The 19,840-nt window shown below is 33.7% G+C and overlaps 1 protein-coding gene across 8 annotated transcripts in view; it reads left to right on the top strand.

Annotated features, from left to right (window-relative positions):
• The window catches only part of LOC101020448 (protein FAM227B), a 290,771-nt gene that overhangs the window by 62,534 nt on the left and 208,397 nt on the right, over positions 1-19,840 (top strand). For all 8 annotated transcript variants that reach the window (XM_031662518.1, XM_031662519.1, XM_031662520.1 and 5 more), the window contains one exon: positions 3,054-3,180. In XM_031662518.1, the coding sequence (XP_031518378.1) occupies positions 3,054-3,180 (127 nt within the window). The remainder of the gene's footprint in view (positions 1-3,053; positions 3,181-19,840) is intronic.

Raw genomic sequence — 19,840 nt, 5'->3', positions numbered from 1 at the left:
GGGGGGAGGGGGGAGGGATTGCATTGGGAGTTATACCTGATGTAAATGACGAGTTGATGGGTGCAGCCGACTAACATGGCACAAGTATACATATGTAACAAACCTGCATGTTATGCACATGTACCCTACAACTTAAAGTATAATAATAATAAATAAATTAAAAAAAAAAAAGACATAATACAGTAAGATATAAATAGAAACAACAAAAAGTTAAAAAGTGGGGGGACAAATTTAAAACATTGAGTTTTTATTAGTTTGTTTATGGAAATAGTGTTATGTTGTTACCAGGTTAAAATATGGGTCTTAAAATAGTATTTGCAAGCCTCATGGTAACCTCAAACCAAAAAACACACAGTAGATACACAAAAAATACAAAGCAAGAAACTAAAGCATGTCACCAGAGAAAAATCACTTTCACTACAGGAAGACAGGAACAAAGAAAGAAGGAAGAGAAGATCACAGAACAACAAGAAAATAAATAACAAAATCACAGAAGTAAGCCCTTATCAATAATAATATTGAGTGTAAGTGGACTAAACTCTAATTCAAAGACTGGCTGAATGGATGAAAAAACAAGACTCATTGTTCTATTGCTGACAAAAAACATACTTCACCTATAAAGATACACATAGACTGAAAATAAAGGTATGAAGAAAGATACTCTATGCCAATGGAAACCAAAAAGGAGGAGTTGCTATACTTATATCAGACAAAATAGACTTAAATGCAGAAACTGTAAGAAGAAACAAAGAAGGTTATTATATAATAATAAAGGGGTCAATTCAGCAAGAGGATATAACAATGGAAAAATATATGTGCAAATCAATAACGAGAAGAAATTTGGAAAGCAAACACGTGGAAATTAAACAATATGCTCCTAATGACCAGTGGATCAATGAAGAAATTAAGAAAGAATTTGAAAAATCTCTTTAAACAAATGATTATGGAAACACAACATGCCAAAATCTATGGAATAGAGTGAAAGCAGTACTAAAAGGCATATTTATAGCTGTAAGTGCCTACATCAATAAAGAACAACTTAAAAGAAACAGTCTCACCATGTGTCTTAAATAATTAGAAAAGCAAGAGCAAACCAAACCCAAAATTAGTAGAAGAAAAGAAATAATAAAGATCAGAGCAGAAGTAAATGAGATTGAAATGAAAACAACTGATAAGAAAGATCAATAAAACAAGTTTGTTTTCTGAAAAGTTAGAAAAAATTGACAAATCATTAGCCAAACTAAGTAAAAAAGGCAAGATACAAATGAAATCAGAAATGAAAAAGGAGACATTGCAACTGATACTGCAGAAAGTCAAGGAATTATTAGTCGCTACCATGAGCAACTGTATGCCAATAAATTAGAAAATCTAGAAGAAATTGACAGAGTTCTAAATATTGCCACCTCCCAAGATTGAACCAGGAACAAATTCAAATTCTGAACAAACAAAGTAATGAGATCAAAGCCATATTAAAAAGTATCCCAGTAAGGAAAAGCCCAGGACTTGCTGGCTTCACTGCTGAATTCTACCAAACATTCCAAGAAGAACTAATACGAATTCTACTCAAACTATTTCAAAGAAAAAGAGGAGGAGGGAATACTCCCAAACTCATTCTACAAGGCAGTATTATTTGGATACCAAAACTAGACAAAGGCACATCAAGAAAAGAAAAGAAAACCACAGACCAGTATCAGTGATGGATATTGATGCGAAAATCCTCAACAAGATACCGCAAACCGAATTCAACAATACATTAGAAGGATCATTCATCAATACCAAGTGGCATTTATTCCTGAAGTGGAAGGATGGTTCAACATATGCAAATCAATCAGTGTGATACATCATATGTGGTGTGGTGAAAAGGGAGCACTTTTACACTGCTGGTGGTAATGTAAACTAATAAAACAACTATGGAAAACAGTATGGGATTCCTTAAAGAACTAAAAGTAGAACTACTGTTTGATCCAGCAATACCACTACTGGGTATCTACTTAGAGGAAAAGAAGACATTATATGGAAAAGTCACTTGCACACGCATATTTATAGCAGCACAATTTGCAATTGCAAATATATGAAACCAGCCTAAATGCTTACCAACCAACAAGTGGATAAAGAAAATGTGGTGTGTGTGTGTGTGTGTGTATATATATATATATATATATATGAATACTACTCAACCATTAAAAGGAATGAAATAATGGCATTCACAGCAACCTGGATGGAGCTTGGGACAATTATTCTAAGTGGAGTAACTCAAGAATGGAAAGCCAGGCATCATATGGTCTCACTTATACGCGAGAGCTAAGCTATGAGAATGCAGAGGCATGCATATAATGGACTTTGGGGACTCAGGGGAAAGGATGGGAGGGGGATCGGAATGGGAGGGACATGAGGGATAAAAGCCTACAAATTGGGTACAGTGTGCATTGCTCAGGTGATGAGTGCATCAAAATCTCAGAAATCACCACTGAAGAACTTTTCCGTGCAATCAGACACCACCTGTTCCCCAAAAACTATTGAAATCAAAATAAATTTTTAAAACAACAACAACAATCCAACCCAATAATTTCATCATCTTCTCCCTCCACTGCCTGTGACTCAGACTTACTTTCTCAATAAATTGTACTAGTGTTTATAAAAAGAAATAATCTGTTCACAAAACCTCCTTAACGTGCAATTTGACTATATAAGAAACCTGCACATGTACCCTTGAAGATAAAATGAAAGTTAAAAATATTAAATAAGTGTGTAACTAGTTTTAAAAACTAAAATTTAAAATCATAAGGAAACCAAAGAAATTTAATTTCCAGGTGGTTGGAGGGAGTGGAGAGGGTGGCATTGCTCCTTACTGAAACATATTCCAGTTCAAATTTAGCTATCAGGCATAGTGATGTACATTAATTTATATAAATGTGATTTTAGAATTTAAAAAATGGCGAATTTTTATTTGGTTAATTGTAAGGCAAATTTAAAAAATAATAATTTCTTTGGCAGCTGACATATATTAAAATTTAAAAATATAAAATTAATTTGATACGATTTTATTTTGGTAGATATATCCTGATTGTTTGGCACAAGCCATATATGCAACATTCCATGAAGCATTTCCAGAATCTAGTTACCTCTTTAATGATGAATTTAAAGAAGATCTAGGGAATACCATTTTTCTTTGGTGTTCAGGTATGAATATATCATTTAAATATTGATCATTGTTTTGGTTTTTAAAATTTTGGGGTTGCAGTATTTTATTTATTCCATCCAAAAATATTGGTAGTTCTTTTTCTCACAAAGCGTGCCATAGCAATACCCATGTGTTAAAATAAATGTTCTTTACTTTCTTCTGAAAATTTCATTTTACCATAATTAATTACTTATTAAATTTAGAAGCCAATATCTTATAAGCAATGGAATTATTATGGAAATATTATGGAAAATTGTTATGGAAATGTCACAGAAATAAAGTCATACCATGTATGTACTATATTTGGACCATACATGTTTTAAACTGCTTTTAGAATACTACTTATATTTAATTAGCAAATAATATTATTTAGGAAAAAATCTAGAAATTATTTAATTTCTCAGAGAACATTAATCAAGGAAAACCTGTTTTTTAATCACTGTGTAGGTGAAAATGGTAGGATTGAAAAGCTAAAGGAAAGTAAAACTCAATCCTAGAACATTTATCAAGAGATTTAAGTACTAGGGTTTAAAACTAAGGTTGAGAAATACAGTTTCATGTTCCTGGAATGACCTCCTGGCATTTTTTAATAAGGTTATTATTACTAACCACCAGAAGCTATTAACTGTTTTCACATAGTTCTTGTAAATATTTCTATCTAAATGTTATCTAATTTTTAAAACTGCTTAATGTCAGTTTTTACTAACCAAATCACTTTTATAAGAAAATGTTTTATACCTTATGGAGGGAGGCTTTGAGAGGTAAAGACTTGAAAATAACCCTGAGAAACCACCTATGAATACACACAGGTAAGAATCTCCTGCTAGTTATATAAAAAATCAAATTAATTCAAACATAAGAAACAAAAACGAAATGACCACAGCATTCATACAAAGATACTATAAGAAAAGAACATGATGAAGGGTAGAATAATGTTCTACAGACCTATTATGAACTGAATTGTATCTTCCCCAAAATTCATATGTTGAAGTAAATTCCTAATCTCTACTACACTTCACAATGTGACTGTATTTGGAGGTGTGATCTTTAAAGAAGTAATTAAGGTTAAATGGCATTACATGGGTGGGCTCTAATCCAATATGATTGGTGTCCTTATAAGAAGTGGGAGAGATAAATGATATGAGCAACATGGTGGATTAGGTTATATCAGCTTTTATCTCTCTCACGCACACACACAAAATAGTTAGACTGCTACCCATGAACAAAAATAGTCCTAGAAGGGCTTAAACATCATGTTTAAAACCTACAGCAATATAGTACAGCAAAACCCAATAATTGCACAGAAAGGATTTCTGGGGAGATTGACATATGTGAGACATCTGGATACAGCTAGGAACAAAGAAAGGTGGAGAATATCAGAATCAGTCATGAGGCAGGTACCATTCTGGTCTCCAGTGGCCTGCTCTGCAAAGGATCCTAGCAGCCTTTTCTACTAAGGACTTCAACAGTTCCTGAGGCAGCCACACACTCCCTGCAGCTTTCACATCAGATGTCCCCTTAGTGTTCATCCTTTTTGTCTTGAGGACACTGCTGGCTCTTGCCACTGAGGTGGTTAACCAACAGCCATTGCTGTTTTGACCTCCTGGAGAGAGAGAGAGAGACACTGCTGTGCTCCAACCTCAATAAGAAGCCACTGTTGTGCTACCCAAGGCTACTCGCATCCAAAACCATGCATGCCACAGACTCCAGAGCCACAGACACCCTTTGCATACCCACATTCTAGGCCTCAGCTTTGTTGCAGGAGCATGCATGTCCATGTTTCATATTCCAAAGTCATTTCCACAACAAGCTAGCCTGCATCTGGGACCATGGAACCACTTTTACTCCACACATGTCTGCACTTTAAACTCTAGCTCTACAGCTGCTCTACAAACACCTCATATGGACACCAGAGCCACTGCTGCAGCAGCTGCATCTGCATTGTGGACTCGAGAGCAACAGTAAATGTGCACATGCCCATGCTCTGGACCCCAGATCCCAGGGCAAACACCTGCACCCATGACACTGGACCCACTGCAACACCACCTCGGATTCCTGAGCTCTGCATGAATTTATTCTCCAGACCTCATTTTCTCGTTTCTCCAAAAGTTCACATGCCTCACACACCATTATTAATCCTGCTACAAAGGAACCTGCACCACAGGCACCAATGTCCCTACTGCCCCAGACCCTGGAGCCACTGACTCTTCATGTGTATTCATACTCCAAATCCTGGCACCATGGCCACTTTGTGGGCACTGGGCATCAGACACTGATGCCACCACCACCACCACGAGGATGCCCACAAACTGAACCTGGCATTTTTAGGAATATCTGTGGGCATGAATTCCACTATGGGAGAAAAAGAGATTAGTAATATCCCAGCAGCCTTTCTAACTGAAGACCCTAACAACCCTCACAGCCATCGCAAACACCGCTAGCCTTGGCGACTGAGGATGCTGCAATTTTCACTGACGCTGACTTCATCTGACAGAGCTGCATGCGGAGTGTAAGCTGTTGCATGCTCACCAAGCCAGAAACATGACACCTCACCTAGCCAATGCCTTCACATCCACCTATAGTTGAAGCTCTTTCCCCACCAAAACCAACATGTAAATTCTGGAAGAGGTGACTGCACCATCAAATGTGCAGACATTAATGCAAAGCAAAAAGAAACAAGGAAAACAAAGAAACATGATACCAGCAACAGAATGCAATAATTTTCTAGTAACCCAAAATAAATGGATACTCAATAATTTCCTGATAAAGAATTCAAAATAATTGCTTTAAGGAAACTAAGTGAACTAAAAGAAAACACAGATAGACAACTAAACAATAGAAAAAGATACTTGAACAAAATGAGATCAATAAAGAAATAGGAATTAAAAAAACCGGAACTCTGGAGCTTAAGAATACAGTGAATGAAATAAAAAATGCAATAGACAGTGTCAACAGCAGACTTGATCAAGCAGAAGAAAGAATCTGTGAACTCTAAGACAGGTCAATTGAAAGTATCCAGTTAGAGGAGCAAAGGAAAAAAGAATGAAGAAAGGCTACAGGGTTTATAGGAAACCATTGAAAGAGTTAAATTTTACATTGCAACATTTTTAGATGAAAAGAGAGAAAGGGGCAGGACCTGAAGCCTTGACCCACTGGAGCATTTGCACCCCCTGGTACCCAAAGTGAAACAGCACCCCACCCCTTGGGGACCCAAAGTCTCAGCCTACCAGAGCATCCTCCTTCTCCAGTGCCAAAGCTGAGACAATGCTCCACCTTCCAGGGACCCTAAGCTTAGGTCCCCCAGAGCAGTTGTGCCTTCTGGGGCCAAACTGATGAAGTGCTCCATGTTCCACGGAATCAGAAGCTTGGCTGAGCTGTTCTTGTCATCTTCATGTTAAGTAGGCTGAGGAAAAGGAGGAAAAAGAGGGATTGGTCTTGGCGGTGGTAGAGGCAGATGAAAATCCATATGTAAGTGAACCCAAGTACTTCAATTTATATTCTTCAGGTGTCAACTGCATAATCAGACTCTCTCCTGACTTGCAAAGTTTTTGTTGAAAAATCCACTGAAAGCCACCACTTTCCCTTGTATGTGAGGAACTTTCTTTCCCTTATTGCTTTCAAAATTTTTTGTCCATGATTTTTTTATTAACAGTGCAATTTTATTGACTAGTACCTTCATGTTGTACATTAGATCTTTAGACTAGTTCATCCTACATATGTGCTCCTTCATAACCTCTAACCTATATCTTCCCACTCATGCTCTACCCCACCCACCTTGCCTGGTCCCAGTAACCAATGTTTTATTCTTTATTTCTGTATCTTTGATTTTTCTTATTTTCCAAATATCAGTGAGATCATGAAATATTTTTATTTCTGTGTCTGGCTAATTTCACTGGATTATTCCTTCCAGGTTCTACATTGTGGGGCAAATGACAGGATCTCCGTTTTTAAAATGCAGAATAATATTCTGTTTTACATATACACCAAAATATTTTTATCCATTCATTAATCAGTAAGCACTTAGGCTGTTTCTATACCTTGGCTATTGTGAAGAATGCTGCAATGAACATGGGAGTGCAGATACCCTTATGATGTGGTGATTTCATTTCCTTTGAGTAATATACCCAAAAGTGAGATTGCTGGGTCACATGGTAGTTCTGTTTTAAATTTCTTTAGGAACTCTCATACTGTTTTCCTCAATAGCTACATCAGTCTACATTCTTACCAATAGTGTACAAGGGTTCCCATTTATGCACACGCTTACCAAATTTGTTTGTCTCTTGAATTTTTTTTTTTTTTTTTGAGACAGAGTCTCGCTCTGTCGCCCAGGCTGGAGTGAAGGGCGGGATGTCGGCTCACTGCAAGCTCCGCCTCCCGAGTTTATGCCATTCTCCTGCCTCAGCCTCCCGAGTAGCTGGGACTACAGGCGCCTGCCACCACGCCTGGCTAGTTGTTTGTTTTTGGTTTTTTTTTTTTTGTATTTTTTTAGTAGAGACGGGGTTTCACCGTGTTAGCCAGGATGGTCTCGATCTCTTGACCTCGTGATCCGCCTGTCTCGGCCTCCCAAAGTGCTGGGATTACAGGCTTGAGCCACCGCACCCGGCCTCTTGACTTCTTAATAGCCATTCTATGTGAGGTAATATTCATAGTGGTTTTAATTTGCATTTCCCTAAAAATTAATGATGTTGAGCACCTTTTCATATACCTGCATGTATTTTCATATATTTCTATGTCTTCTTTGAAGGAATATCTATTCACGTCACTGGCTTGTTAATTGGGTTGTTTTCTACTTTGAGTTGTATGAATTCTTTATAAATTATAGATATTAGTTAGTAGATAGTAGTAGTTATATTATCTGTCAATATATTTTCCTAATTCATAGGTCGCCGTTTCATTTCATTGATTATTTTCTTTGATGTACAGAAGACATTTAGTTAGATATTGTCCCATTTGTTTATTTTTGCTGTTGTAGCCCAGGCTATTGGTATGATATCCAAATATTCATCACATATGTCAGTGTCAAGAAGCTATTGCCCTATGTTCTCATTTAGAAGTTTTATAGCCTTATGTCTTACATTTAGGTAGCCTATCCATTTTTTGTGGAGTTTTTGAGTGGCATAAAATAACGGTCCATTTCATCCTTTTGCATGTGGAAATTCAGTTTTCCCAGCACCATTTATTGAAGAAACTATCTTTTCCTGATTGTATTCTTTTGGTGCCCTTGTCAAAAATTAGTTCACCGCATATGTTTGTCATTTATTTCTGGGCACTGTATTCTATACCACTGATCTCTGTGTCGGTGTTCGTGCCAATACCATAGTTTTTTAAAATTATTATTTCTATAGCTTTTTAATGCAATTTTAAATCAAGAGGTTTATTGCCTACAACTTTTTTTTTTCTCATAATTGCTTTGCCCTCTCAGGATATTTTGTGTCTCTATACAAATTTTAGAATTGTTTATTCTATTTCTGTGAAGAATGTCATTAAGATTTGGTTAGAGATTGTGTTGGCATTGTATACAGGTTTGGGTAGTATGGACATGTTAACCATATTGATTCTTCTGATACATAGCATGGGATATCTTTATTGTTGTCTTCTTCAATTTCTTTCTTCAGTGTCTTACAATATTCAGTCTGCAGATTTTTCACCTCCTTAGTTAAATTTATTCTTAAATAGTTATTTTTGACACTCTTATTAAATGGAATTTTTAAATATCTTTTTTGGATAGTTTGTTGTTAATATATAGAAATGCAATTGATTCTTGTATATTGATTTAGTATTCTGTAACTTTGCAGAAATCACTTAGTCAGTTCTAACTTTTTTGAGAACGCTTTAGGATTTTCTGCAGATACAATCATGTAATCTGTAAATACAGATAATTTTATGTGTTCCTTTCCCATTTTCATGTTTTTTCATTTTCTTTTTCTTTTTTTGTCTGATAGCCCTTGCTAGTACTTGCAGCACTGTGTTAAAGAGAAATGCCAAGAGAGAGTATCCTTGTCTTGTACTGGATCTTAGTGGAAAAGTGTTCTGGTTTTTCCAATTGATTATAATGTTAGCCATGGGTTTTTCATAAATGGCCTTCATTACGTTTAGGAAATTTATTTCTACATCTAAACTGGTGAGAGTTTTTATCCAAAAAAAGAATGTTGAGCTTTATCAAATGGTTTTTTTTTGCATCAATTAATATGATCATGAGGCTATCATAATTGATTCTATTGGTATGATGTGTCACATTGATTGAATTACATTTATTAAACCAGCCTTGCGTGCTAGGGATAAAACCCACTTGATGATGTATAATCTTTTTCATGTGTTTTTAAATTTGGTTTGCTAAGATCTTATTAAGGATTTTTACATCATTGTTCATCAGAGAAATTGACCTGTAGTTTTCTTGTGGTATCTCTGTCTGGTTTTGGTACCAAGGTGATGCTGACCTCACTAAGTGTGTTTGGGAGTATTCTCTCTAGTTTTATTTCCAGAGTTTAAAGAGTATTGATACTAATTCTTCTTTATATGTTTGTTTAGTAGAATTCACCCCTAAAGCCATCTGGTGTTGGGCTCTCCATTGTTGGGAGGTTTTTAATTACCTCTTCAATGTCTTTATTTGTTATTGGTATGTTCCAGCTTCCTCTTTCTTCCTGATTAATATTAATAGGTTGCATTTTTCTAGGTATTTGTCCATTCCATTTAGGTTTTTTCAATTTGCTGGCATATGATTATTTATAATAGTCTCATAATTCTTTTTATTTCAGAGGTATCGTAATGTCTCCACTTTCCTTTTTATTTTATTTGAATATTCTCTTTTTTTAGTCTTGCTAAAGGTTTGTCCATTTTATTTCCTCAAAAAATGAACTCTTAGTTTTATTGAGTTTTTAGATGATTTTTCTATTCTCTATTTGCTTTGTTTCTGTTCTGATTTTGGTATTTCCTTCCTTCTGCTAACTTTGATTTTAATTTGCTCTTGTTATTTTAGTTCCTTAAGGAATAATGTTAGGTTATTTATTGGGAATTTTTTTTTCATATAGGCATTCACAGCTGTACATTTCCAACTCAGAGCTCCATTTGCTGCATCTCACAGGTTTTAGTATGTCATGTTTCCATTTTCCTTTGTTCCAAGGTTTTCTTTAACTTCGCTTTTGATTTCTTCCTTGACCCATTGGCCAAGATTACATTGATTTCCAGATATTTTTTAATTTTCCCACATTCCTCATTATTAACTTGTAGTTTCCAGCCATTGTGATTGAAAACAATACTAGATATGATTTCAAACTTCTTAAATTTATTAAAATTTATTTGTGGCCTAACATATGGTCTATCCTAGAGAATGTCCCATTTGCATAAGACAGAAAAGTATAATCTACTGCTGTTGGATGGAATGGTCTGTATATGTCTGTTATCACGGTGCAATCCAGTAATTTCATTATTAATCTTCTGTCTTCTTAGTTTATCCAATGTTGAAAGCAGAGTATTAAAGTCTCTTGTTACTATTGTATTGCTATTCATTTCTCATCTCATGTCAAATAATCTTTGGTTTATTTAGGCATTCTGATGTTGGGTGCATATATACTTTTAATTGTTACATCCTCTTGATAAATTGATCCCTTTATCATTAAAAAATAATGTTATTTGTCCCTTGTGACAGTTTTTGGCTTAAAGTCTACTTTGTTTTGCTATGGTATGAGTGTTCTTGCCAAACTCATGTGGAACCTTATTTCTCAGCACGGTAATATTGAGAGGTGAAAGTTTAAGTAGAGTTTATTAGGAGGTGTCTGAATCACTTGGGTTCTACCTGCAGAGGTGACTTGCTGTTGGTCTTAAGGTAGTGAGTTCTTGCTCCCATGAACCTGAAATGGTTCTTCCTGTGAGTGTGTTACGATATCAAAATAGACTGTTGTAATTATAATAGGATTTATGTAAGTCACATGGTAACTACAAAGTAAAAACCTACAGTAGACCCGCAAAAGACACAGAAAAGAATCAAATTATACAGCCAGAGAAAATAATAAAATCACAAAGGCAGACAGCAAGAAAGTAATAAATGAGCAAAGGATCTACCAAACAACCAGAAAATGAAAAACAAAATGGTAGGAGTAAGTCTTTATATGTCAATTACATTGAATTTAAATGGATTACAATCTCCAGTCAAAAGATAGAGGGGCTGAATGGATTAAAAGACAATACCCAACTATATGCTGCCTACAAGAGACTTATTTCAGCTTTGAGGATGCGCTTAGACAGAAAGTTACAAGAGGAAAACAGATAATCCACCCAAATGGTAATAAAAGAGAGTGAGAAAAGCTCTGCTTCTATCAGATAAAATGGACATTAAAACAAAAACTTAAAAAAGAGACAAAGAGGTTATTCATATAATAATAAAGTGGTCAATTCATAAAGAGGATATAACAATTGTAAATACATACGCACTAGATATTGGAGCACCTAAATATATAAAGCAAATATTAACAGAACTGAAGGAAGAAGTAGACTACAATGCAATAATAATAGGAGACTCTAAGACCCTATTTTCAAAAAATTGATAGATCATCTACAGAGAAAACTAATAGGGAAACAAAGGACTTGACAACACTCTAGACAAAATGGACCTAACAGACATATACAGAACATTCCATCCAAAGCAGCAGAATGCACATTTTTATCATGTGCACACAAAACATTTTCCAGTATAGATCATATGGTGGGCCACAAAACAAGTGTTAACCACTTTAAGGAGACTGAAATCACATCAAGCATCTCTTCTGACCACAATGACATGAAATTAGAAATCAGTAATAGGAAGAGAACTGGAAAATTTATAAATATATGGAAACTGAATACCCATTGGGTCAAGGAATAACTCAAAAGGAAAATCAAAATATCTTGAGGCAAAAATGAAAATGGAAGCAATATATCAAAACTTAAGGAATACAACAAAAGCAATTGGAGGATGTACCATTGATGGAGCAGTGGGGGGTCACATACAAATGTGCACCACAAACTGTTTTAAACATAAAAAATTTAGGGAGTTTTATTCACATGAGCCTTTCTTTAGTGATTACAAGTGGCTATATACTAGCCAAATAAAATATGAAAAAGATTATATGGTTTGTACATATGAAGATTTGTAAAGATAAATGTAAATATTTTGGTGAATGAGCGTAAATTGTTTTTTCTTCTTATTTAACTTTGTAGTTAGAGCTGTGTGACTCTATGATCTTAGAAAAATCATATCTTTTTTTGATCTGTTTACTTTGTAAAGTTGTTCTGGCTAAACAATAAAATAGTTTTTTGAGAATTCTAGTATTTTTAATATTGTTGAATATTAATTACTATTATAATTGGAAAAATTCTGTAAATGCTTTTTTTTTTTTAAGAAGATATGGGATACTTGATGCTTTTTGCATTATTCTGGAACAATTTTCATTGCTCTTTTCTCCAGACTATTTTGTCTAATTTTCCACCAAAGAAGCAATGATTTTATTTGCAATTTTTACTTGACAAAAATATTCGTGCATTAATTTTGCTTTTATTGTCATTACTTTCTCTCAGTCTTTTTACATGATTGTTTTCTGTTCTTTTTTAACTTACAGAGCTGAAAGCTTTGTACATTATTTTCATATTTATTGCTTAGTGTAAAAGATTCAAGGCTATGAGTTTACCCCTCAGTAAACCTTTATTCATATCTCATGATGTTTAACTATAAAAACTATAATTTTTTCACCACAGACTTTCTTCATTATATAACTCTAATCCCCAAAAATGTGTCAAATAGCAAATTTTCAAATAGTCGCAACTAACATTTCATAATTTAATTGAGAGGAATATCAATGTGCTCCCAAGCCACTCAAAAACCCCAACCTGCTTCCCTTAATATCTATTATCATTTATCTATTATATATAGATAATCCCTTAAATATCTATATAGTATTATGTATATTATATATAGATATTCTCTTAAATATCTATATAATAACCCACCAAGGATTTCTTCATAAGTCTTTTAATAGACAAAGTAACTACCTGTTTATCCAGTAACAAACTTATTAATGGATATGTTTTTTGGCAATATTCAACAACAATGTACAATAATGGCCACAAATTATATTTCCCTTCTTAAGGCAATGAATAAGTCCTAAAATGTAAATGAACAATGAAATATATAGTAAACATATTGAGTATATTATCTAAATTGTGCCAGGGTTGCACATTCTCTCAGGCATTTGGCAGAGAGAAACATTGGGACTCTTCGAGGACTAAACCCACAGTCTAAAGACAGGCAAGATGATGGGAGTAATGAACAATGCTTTTAAACAGCAAAAGCATGAGACATGATCCTTTCTGGAAAATAGCTGATGTACAAGTGCAGCATTAGCTATATCTTCTCACCTAGGCTCCCAAGAAATCTAAACATTTTCACAATGAATAAGATATTTTGTGTTTTTATATTCAGAAATGGAATTTTGATTTTAAATATTTGCAAGTTGTTATAAAGAATATTCAAATCTTGAAGATTTCTGATAGTGAGAGATATCTTATTTTCCTACACTTTAAACATTTTATTACTGATTTTTAAATTTTTGTATGATTATTTTTTAACATTATTTTACTGAAATCTAATATACATCCAGTACATTACACAAATCTGTAGAGTGTGCCTTGATACATAGCATATAACATATATAAACATACACAATACATAATATATATACACAGACATACATACATGAATCAACATACACATCAAGGTACAGAACATTTCCACCATGTAGTTGCAATTTGGTTTGTATTTTTACCTAAGAATCTTTCAAAATAGTGCTTTTAGTGGCAAATAATTTCATGTTTATAATTATTAGTTTACACTTATTAATATTATCTTAAACACTGTGGCCTGTGTATTATCCTTGTATTTTAGAATGTATTGAGTTGTTCTTGTCATGTAATAATGCATAGTAAAACATTATAAATGGAATCTAATGACTTGAAAACTAAAGAATATTCTCTGTTGGAAATAGAATTCTATGTATTATATTTGTGATTCTATAGAATGCTGTACACTTGTGCTTCTGTAGGGTTTTCTTTATATTTATATTTCTTTATATTTATAGTAGTTTTAATATGTGTTGCACTTTTAATTAATACAAATATATTTTCTTCTATTAAAACTCAAATAAGTTTACAAATAAGAAAAATATTCTCTTTTATGTCTAACATGTATCTTTACTTGAACAGTTTAGATACATTTCTTATTCTTCTTTTTACAATAAATATGTTTTTGGTATTTTAGCTACTAAAAATTTAACATTGGAGCAATTTTATAGATACATACAATTCAATTTTTTCTAGCCTTTCATTATAGTTCTATTACAACAGAGGCAAACAAATTAATTTCACTTTTACCCAATGGTATCTCAAAAAAAGTTAACTTTTTTTTCTTGCAGAAAGAATCTCTTAGTTGCTTGCCATAATTATTTTGATATCTTCAGATTAATTCTACTGGTCATAACCTTATAAAACTTCCTGAAACAAGATCAGTTTTTGTTTACTTTAGTTAGAACTACCTATTCTGCTATTTAAGTAGTATAGATCATTTATATTAGTGTTCTTGCTAGGCAGTTTGTATGTGGAATGATTTTATTGATGCTTTGAAGTATGCTTTGAAGACCCATAGGAGTGGCCTAAAGTAAACATTCCAAACTGAATTTACCACAGGATTTCAAAACCATTCTGTGTAAATCTCCTAGATAATTGATATTGCCTCATCTCCATCTGTTACATATATTATTTTCTAAATACATAATAGAAATCAATTAAAAGCATAATAATTGCAAAAAAGTATTAAAATTGTATTTGTAGATGATATGATATATCCATGGAAGACTCTAGACAGTCAATAGTAAAACTAATTTGAACAAAAGGGTTTCATAAGATAGCCACATATAAAAACTTAAGGGTGAATGATTAAACAAACTATGGTGCTTCTGTGCCATGGAAAACTACTCAGCAATGAAAAGGGAATGGATTATGGATATATGAAATAACTTGGATAAGTCTCTAAAGAATTATGCTGAGTGAATAAAGTCAGTGCCAAAAGTTCATATACTATTTGATTTCATTTATATAACAATCTTCAAATTACAGAAATTGGGAAAAGATTAGTACTAGCCAAGATTTAGAGATGAGAGAAGAAACTGGGAAGGAAAAAGAGTAAGTGTGGATATAAGCAAGCAATTTGAGAGATACTTGTGATGGATCTGTTCTGTATCTTGATTCTATCAATGTCTGTATCCTAGTGTGATATTGCACTATAGTTTTACAAGGTGTTACCATTGTGGGAAACTGAGTAAAAAGTATGGAGTATCTCCTTGTATTATTTCTGGCAACTGTATGTATATCTACAATTATATCAAATAAGTTTAATTTAAAAAAATCAAACCTGCATTTTCTTTTGTGTGTATGTTGTCTTTTAGATTATTTTAGATTATTTTTGATGCAGGTACATGTGCAGGTTTATCACATAGGTATATTGTGTAATGGTGATATTTGGGCTTCTAGTAAACCCACCACCCAAATAGTAAACACTGTACCCAATAGTTCATTTTTCAACTCTGACCCTCCTCTCAGCCTCCCCTCTTTTGGAGTCCCCAGTGTCATTTGTTATGTTTATATCCATGTGTACCCATTGTTTGGTTCCCACTTACAAGTGAGAATATATGGTATTTGGTTTACAGTTTCTGGGTTATTTCATATAGAATAATTACATCTAGCTCCATCTACATTGCTGCAAAAACATGATTGTATTCCCTTTTATGGCTGCATAGTATTCCATGTTGTATATATTCCATATTTTCTTTATCTGATCATCCATTGATAGACACTTAGGTTTATTCCAAGACTTTGCTATTGTGAATAGTGTTGTGATAAACATGAGTGCAGGTGTCTTTTTTGTATAGTGATTTGCTTTCCTTTAGGTTTATACTCAGTAGTAGGACTGCTGGACTCAATGGTAGTTTTATTTTTAATTCTTTGAGAAATCTCTGTGCCTTTTCCCATAGGGGTTACTGTATTATACATTCCCATCAATGGTGTGTGTTACCTTTTCTCTACATCTTTACCAATATCTGTTATTTTTTGATTTTTTGATAATAGCCATTCTGATTGGTTTGAGATGGTATCTCATTGTGGTTTTAATGTGCTCCTCTGATAATCAGTGATGTTAAGCATTTTTCCTTATGTTTGTTGGTTGCTTTTATGTTTTCTTTTGAGAAATGTCTGTTCATGTCCTTTGTCCGCTTTCTAATGGAGTGTTTTTCTCTTGTTGAGTTGTTTGTAGATTGTGAAAATTAGTCCTTTGTCAGAGGCACAATTTGCAAATACTTTTTCTCATTCTGTAGATTGTCTGTTTACTCTGTTTATTATTTCTTTTGCTGTGCAGAAGGTTTTTAGTTTACATCTCACGGGTCTGTTTTGTTTTCATTGCCTTTGCCTTTGAAGTCTTAGTCATGAATTCTTTGCCCAGGACAATGTCAAGAAGAGTTATTCCTAGTTTTTTTTTCTGGAATTATTTTGTAGTTTCAGTTCTTATATTTTAGTCTTTATCTTAGGTTAATTCTTGCATATGATGAGAGATAGGGGTCCAGTTTCATTTGCTGCATATGGCTATCCAGTTTTCCCAGCACCATTTATTGAATAGGTGTTCTTTCTCTATTGTTTATTTTCGTAAAGATCAATTGGTTGTAGATATGTGGGTTTATTTATAGGTTCTCTATTTTGTTTCATTGATCTATGTTTCTGTTGTACCAGCACTATGTTATTTGGGTTACTGTAGCTTTGTAGTTTAACTTGAAGTCATGTGATGTGATGTGATACTTCCAACTTTGTTGTTTTTGCTGAATTGCTTTGGATTTACAGGCATTTTTTCATTCCACATTAATTTTAGAGTTGCTTTTTCTAATCCTGTCAAAAAAAGACATTAGTAATTTGATAGGAATTGCATTGAATCAGTAGATTGCTTTGGGCATCATGGTCATTTTAATGATACTGATTCTTACAACCCACGAACATGTGATTTTTTAAATTCATTTGTGTCTTCTGTGATTTCTTTCATCAGTGTTATGTATTTCTCTTTGTAGAGATCTTCCACTTTCTTAGTTAAGTGTATTCCTAGGTATTTAATTTTTGTGTATATGTCTGTTGTAAATGGGACTGAGTTTTGATTTGGTTTTAGCTTGAACATTATCAGTGTATAGAAATGCTACTGATTTCTGTACATTGTTTTATTTCCTGAAACCTAACTGCAATCATTTATTAAATCTATGAGCCTTTTGGAGGAATATTTAAGGTTTTCTAGGTAAAAGATGATGTCGTAGCAAACAAATAATTTGACCTTTTTTCCAGTTTGGGTGTCTTCTATTATTTCTGTCTTGCCTGAGTTTTCTGGACAAACTTCCAGTACAGTGTTGAATAGGAGTGGTGAGAGCATGCATCCTTGTCTTATTTTGGTTCTCATGGGGAATGTTTCCAGCTTTTTCCCATTTAGTATGATGTTGGCTGTGTGTTTGATGGTTCTTACTATTTTGAGGTATGGTTCCTTGGATAACTGAAGGGATGTTGGATTTTGCTAAATGCTTATTCTGCATATATTGAGATGATTGAGTGGTTTTTGTTTTTAATTCTGTTGTTATAGCATATCACAGTATTGATTTTCATATTTTGAGCCATGCTTACATCACTGGAATAAAACCCACTTGACGGTGATGCATTATCTTTTTGGATGTGCTACTGGAATCAGTTTGCTGGTTGTTTTTTTGAAAATTTTTACATCCATGTTCATCAGAGATATTGGACTGTAGTTTTCTTTTTTACGGTGTCCTTACCTGATTTTGGTACTGGGTGATACTAGTTTTGTAGAATCAGTTTGATGAGATTCCCTCGATGTTTTGGAATAGTTTCAATAACATTGAAACTAGCTCTTAGAACGTCTGGTGACATTTGGCTATGAATTTGTCTGGTCCTAGGCTTTTTTTTTTTTTTTTTAATTGATGCAATTTTATTACTCCTTCTTGATCTGTTCAGAATTTTTATTTCTTCCTGGTTCAATCATGAGAGGTTGTATATTCCCCCAAATTTTTCCATTTCTCCTAGGTTTTCTACTTTGTACACATAGAGATGTTCAAAATAATCTCTGATGATCCTTTGTATTTCTCTGATATCAGTGGTAAGTCAGTTTTATCATTTCTGACTGTGCTTATTTGAATCTTCTCTCTTTTTTTGCTTGATAAATCTACCTAGTGGTCTATCAATCTTGTTTCTCCTTTCAAATAACCAACTTCTCATTTCATTAATACTTTGTATCACTTTCTTAATCTCAATTACATTTACTTCTGTTCTGATCTTTGTGATTTATTTTCTTCTTGTAGCTTTGGGTTTAGTTTCTTCTTGTTTTTTTAGTTCCTTGAGGTACAATGTTAGGTTGTTAATTTGAGATCTTGATATTTTTGATGTTGGCATTTAACACTGTAAACGTTACTCTCAGCACAGATTTTACCGCATCTTAGATGTTTTGGTATATTGTGTGTGTGCTTCATTGATTTCAAAAATTTTTTATTGCTTTCCAAATTTCATATTTTACCCAAAAGTCCTTCAGGAGCAAGTTGTTTCGTTTCCCTGTAGCTTTGAGAGTTCATCTTGTGATTGATTTTTAATTTTATTCCACTGTGGTCTGATAAGATACTTGATACAATTTCAGATTTTAAAATTTATTGAAACTTGCTTTATTGTTAAGCATCTGGTCAGTTTTGGAAAATGTTCCATATGCTGATGAGAAAAAAATGTGTTTTTTACAATTGTTGGGTAGAATCTTCTTTAAATGTCTATTAGGTTCATTTGGTCTAGAGTCAAGTTTAAGTCCAGAGTTCCTTTCTTGATTTTCTACCTTGATGGTATCTAGGCCTGTCAGTGGCGTGTCGAAGTCCTCCACTATTATTATATTGCTGTCCATCTCTTTTCTAAGGTTTAGTGTTCTTTGTTTTATGAATCTTTGTGCTCCAGGGTTGGCTTCATATATATTTAAGATTGTTATTGAATTGAACCCTTTAATATTATATAATGTCCTTCTTTGTCTTTTTTTTACCATTGTTGTTTTAAAGTCTGCTTTATTTGATTTAAGAGTAACTACTCCTGTTCATTTTTGTTTTCTGTTATATGTGTGTGTGTGTGTGTGTATGTGTGTATATATATATATATATTTCTGCACCCTTTAACTTTGAGTCTCTAGGTATCTGTACACATTTGATGGGTCTGTTATTGGCAGGTCCTGTAAAACTGGTCTAATGGTGACAAATTACCTTAGTGTTTCATTTCTCCTTCATTTAGGAAGCTCAGTTTGGCAGCATGTAAAATGATTGGCTGGTTTATTAGTCTGTTTTCATGCTGCTAATACAGACATATTCGAGATTGGGTAATTCATACAGGAAAAAGTTTTCATAGACCTACAGTTCCACATGGCTTTGGAGGCCTCACAATCATGGCAGAAGGCAAGGAGGAGCAAGTCATGTTTTACATGGATAGCAGCAGGCAAAGAGAGAACTTTGCAGGGAAACTCCTGTTTTTAAAACCATCAGATCTCATGAGACTTATTCACTATCCCAAGAACAGCAGGGA

The sequence above is a fragment of the Papio anubis genome, unplaced genomic scaffold (assembly GCF_008728515.1).
Source record: "Papio anubis isolate 15944 unplaced genomic scaffold, Panubis1.0 scaffold72, whole genome shotgun sequence".
In the NCBI taxonomy this organism is placed as follows: Eukaryota; Metazoa; Chordata; class Mammalia; order Primates; family Cercopithecidae; genus Papio; species Papio anubis.
Note: the sequence above shows the minus strand (reverse complement) of the source record. Positions and strands in the feature narration are given on the sequence as shown.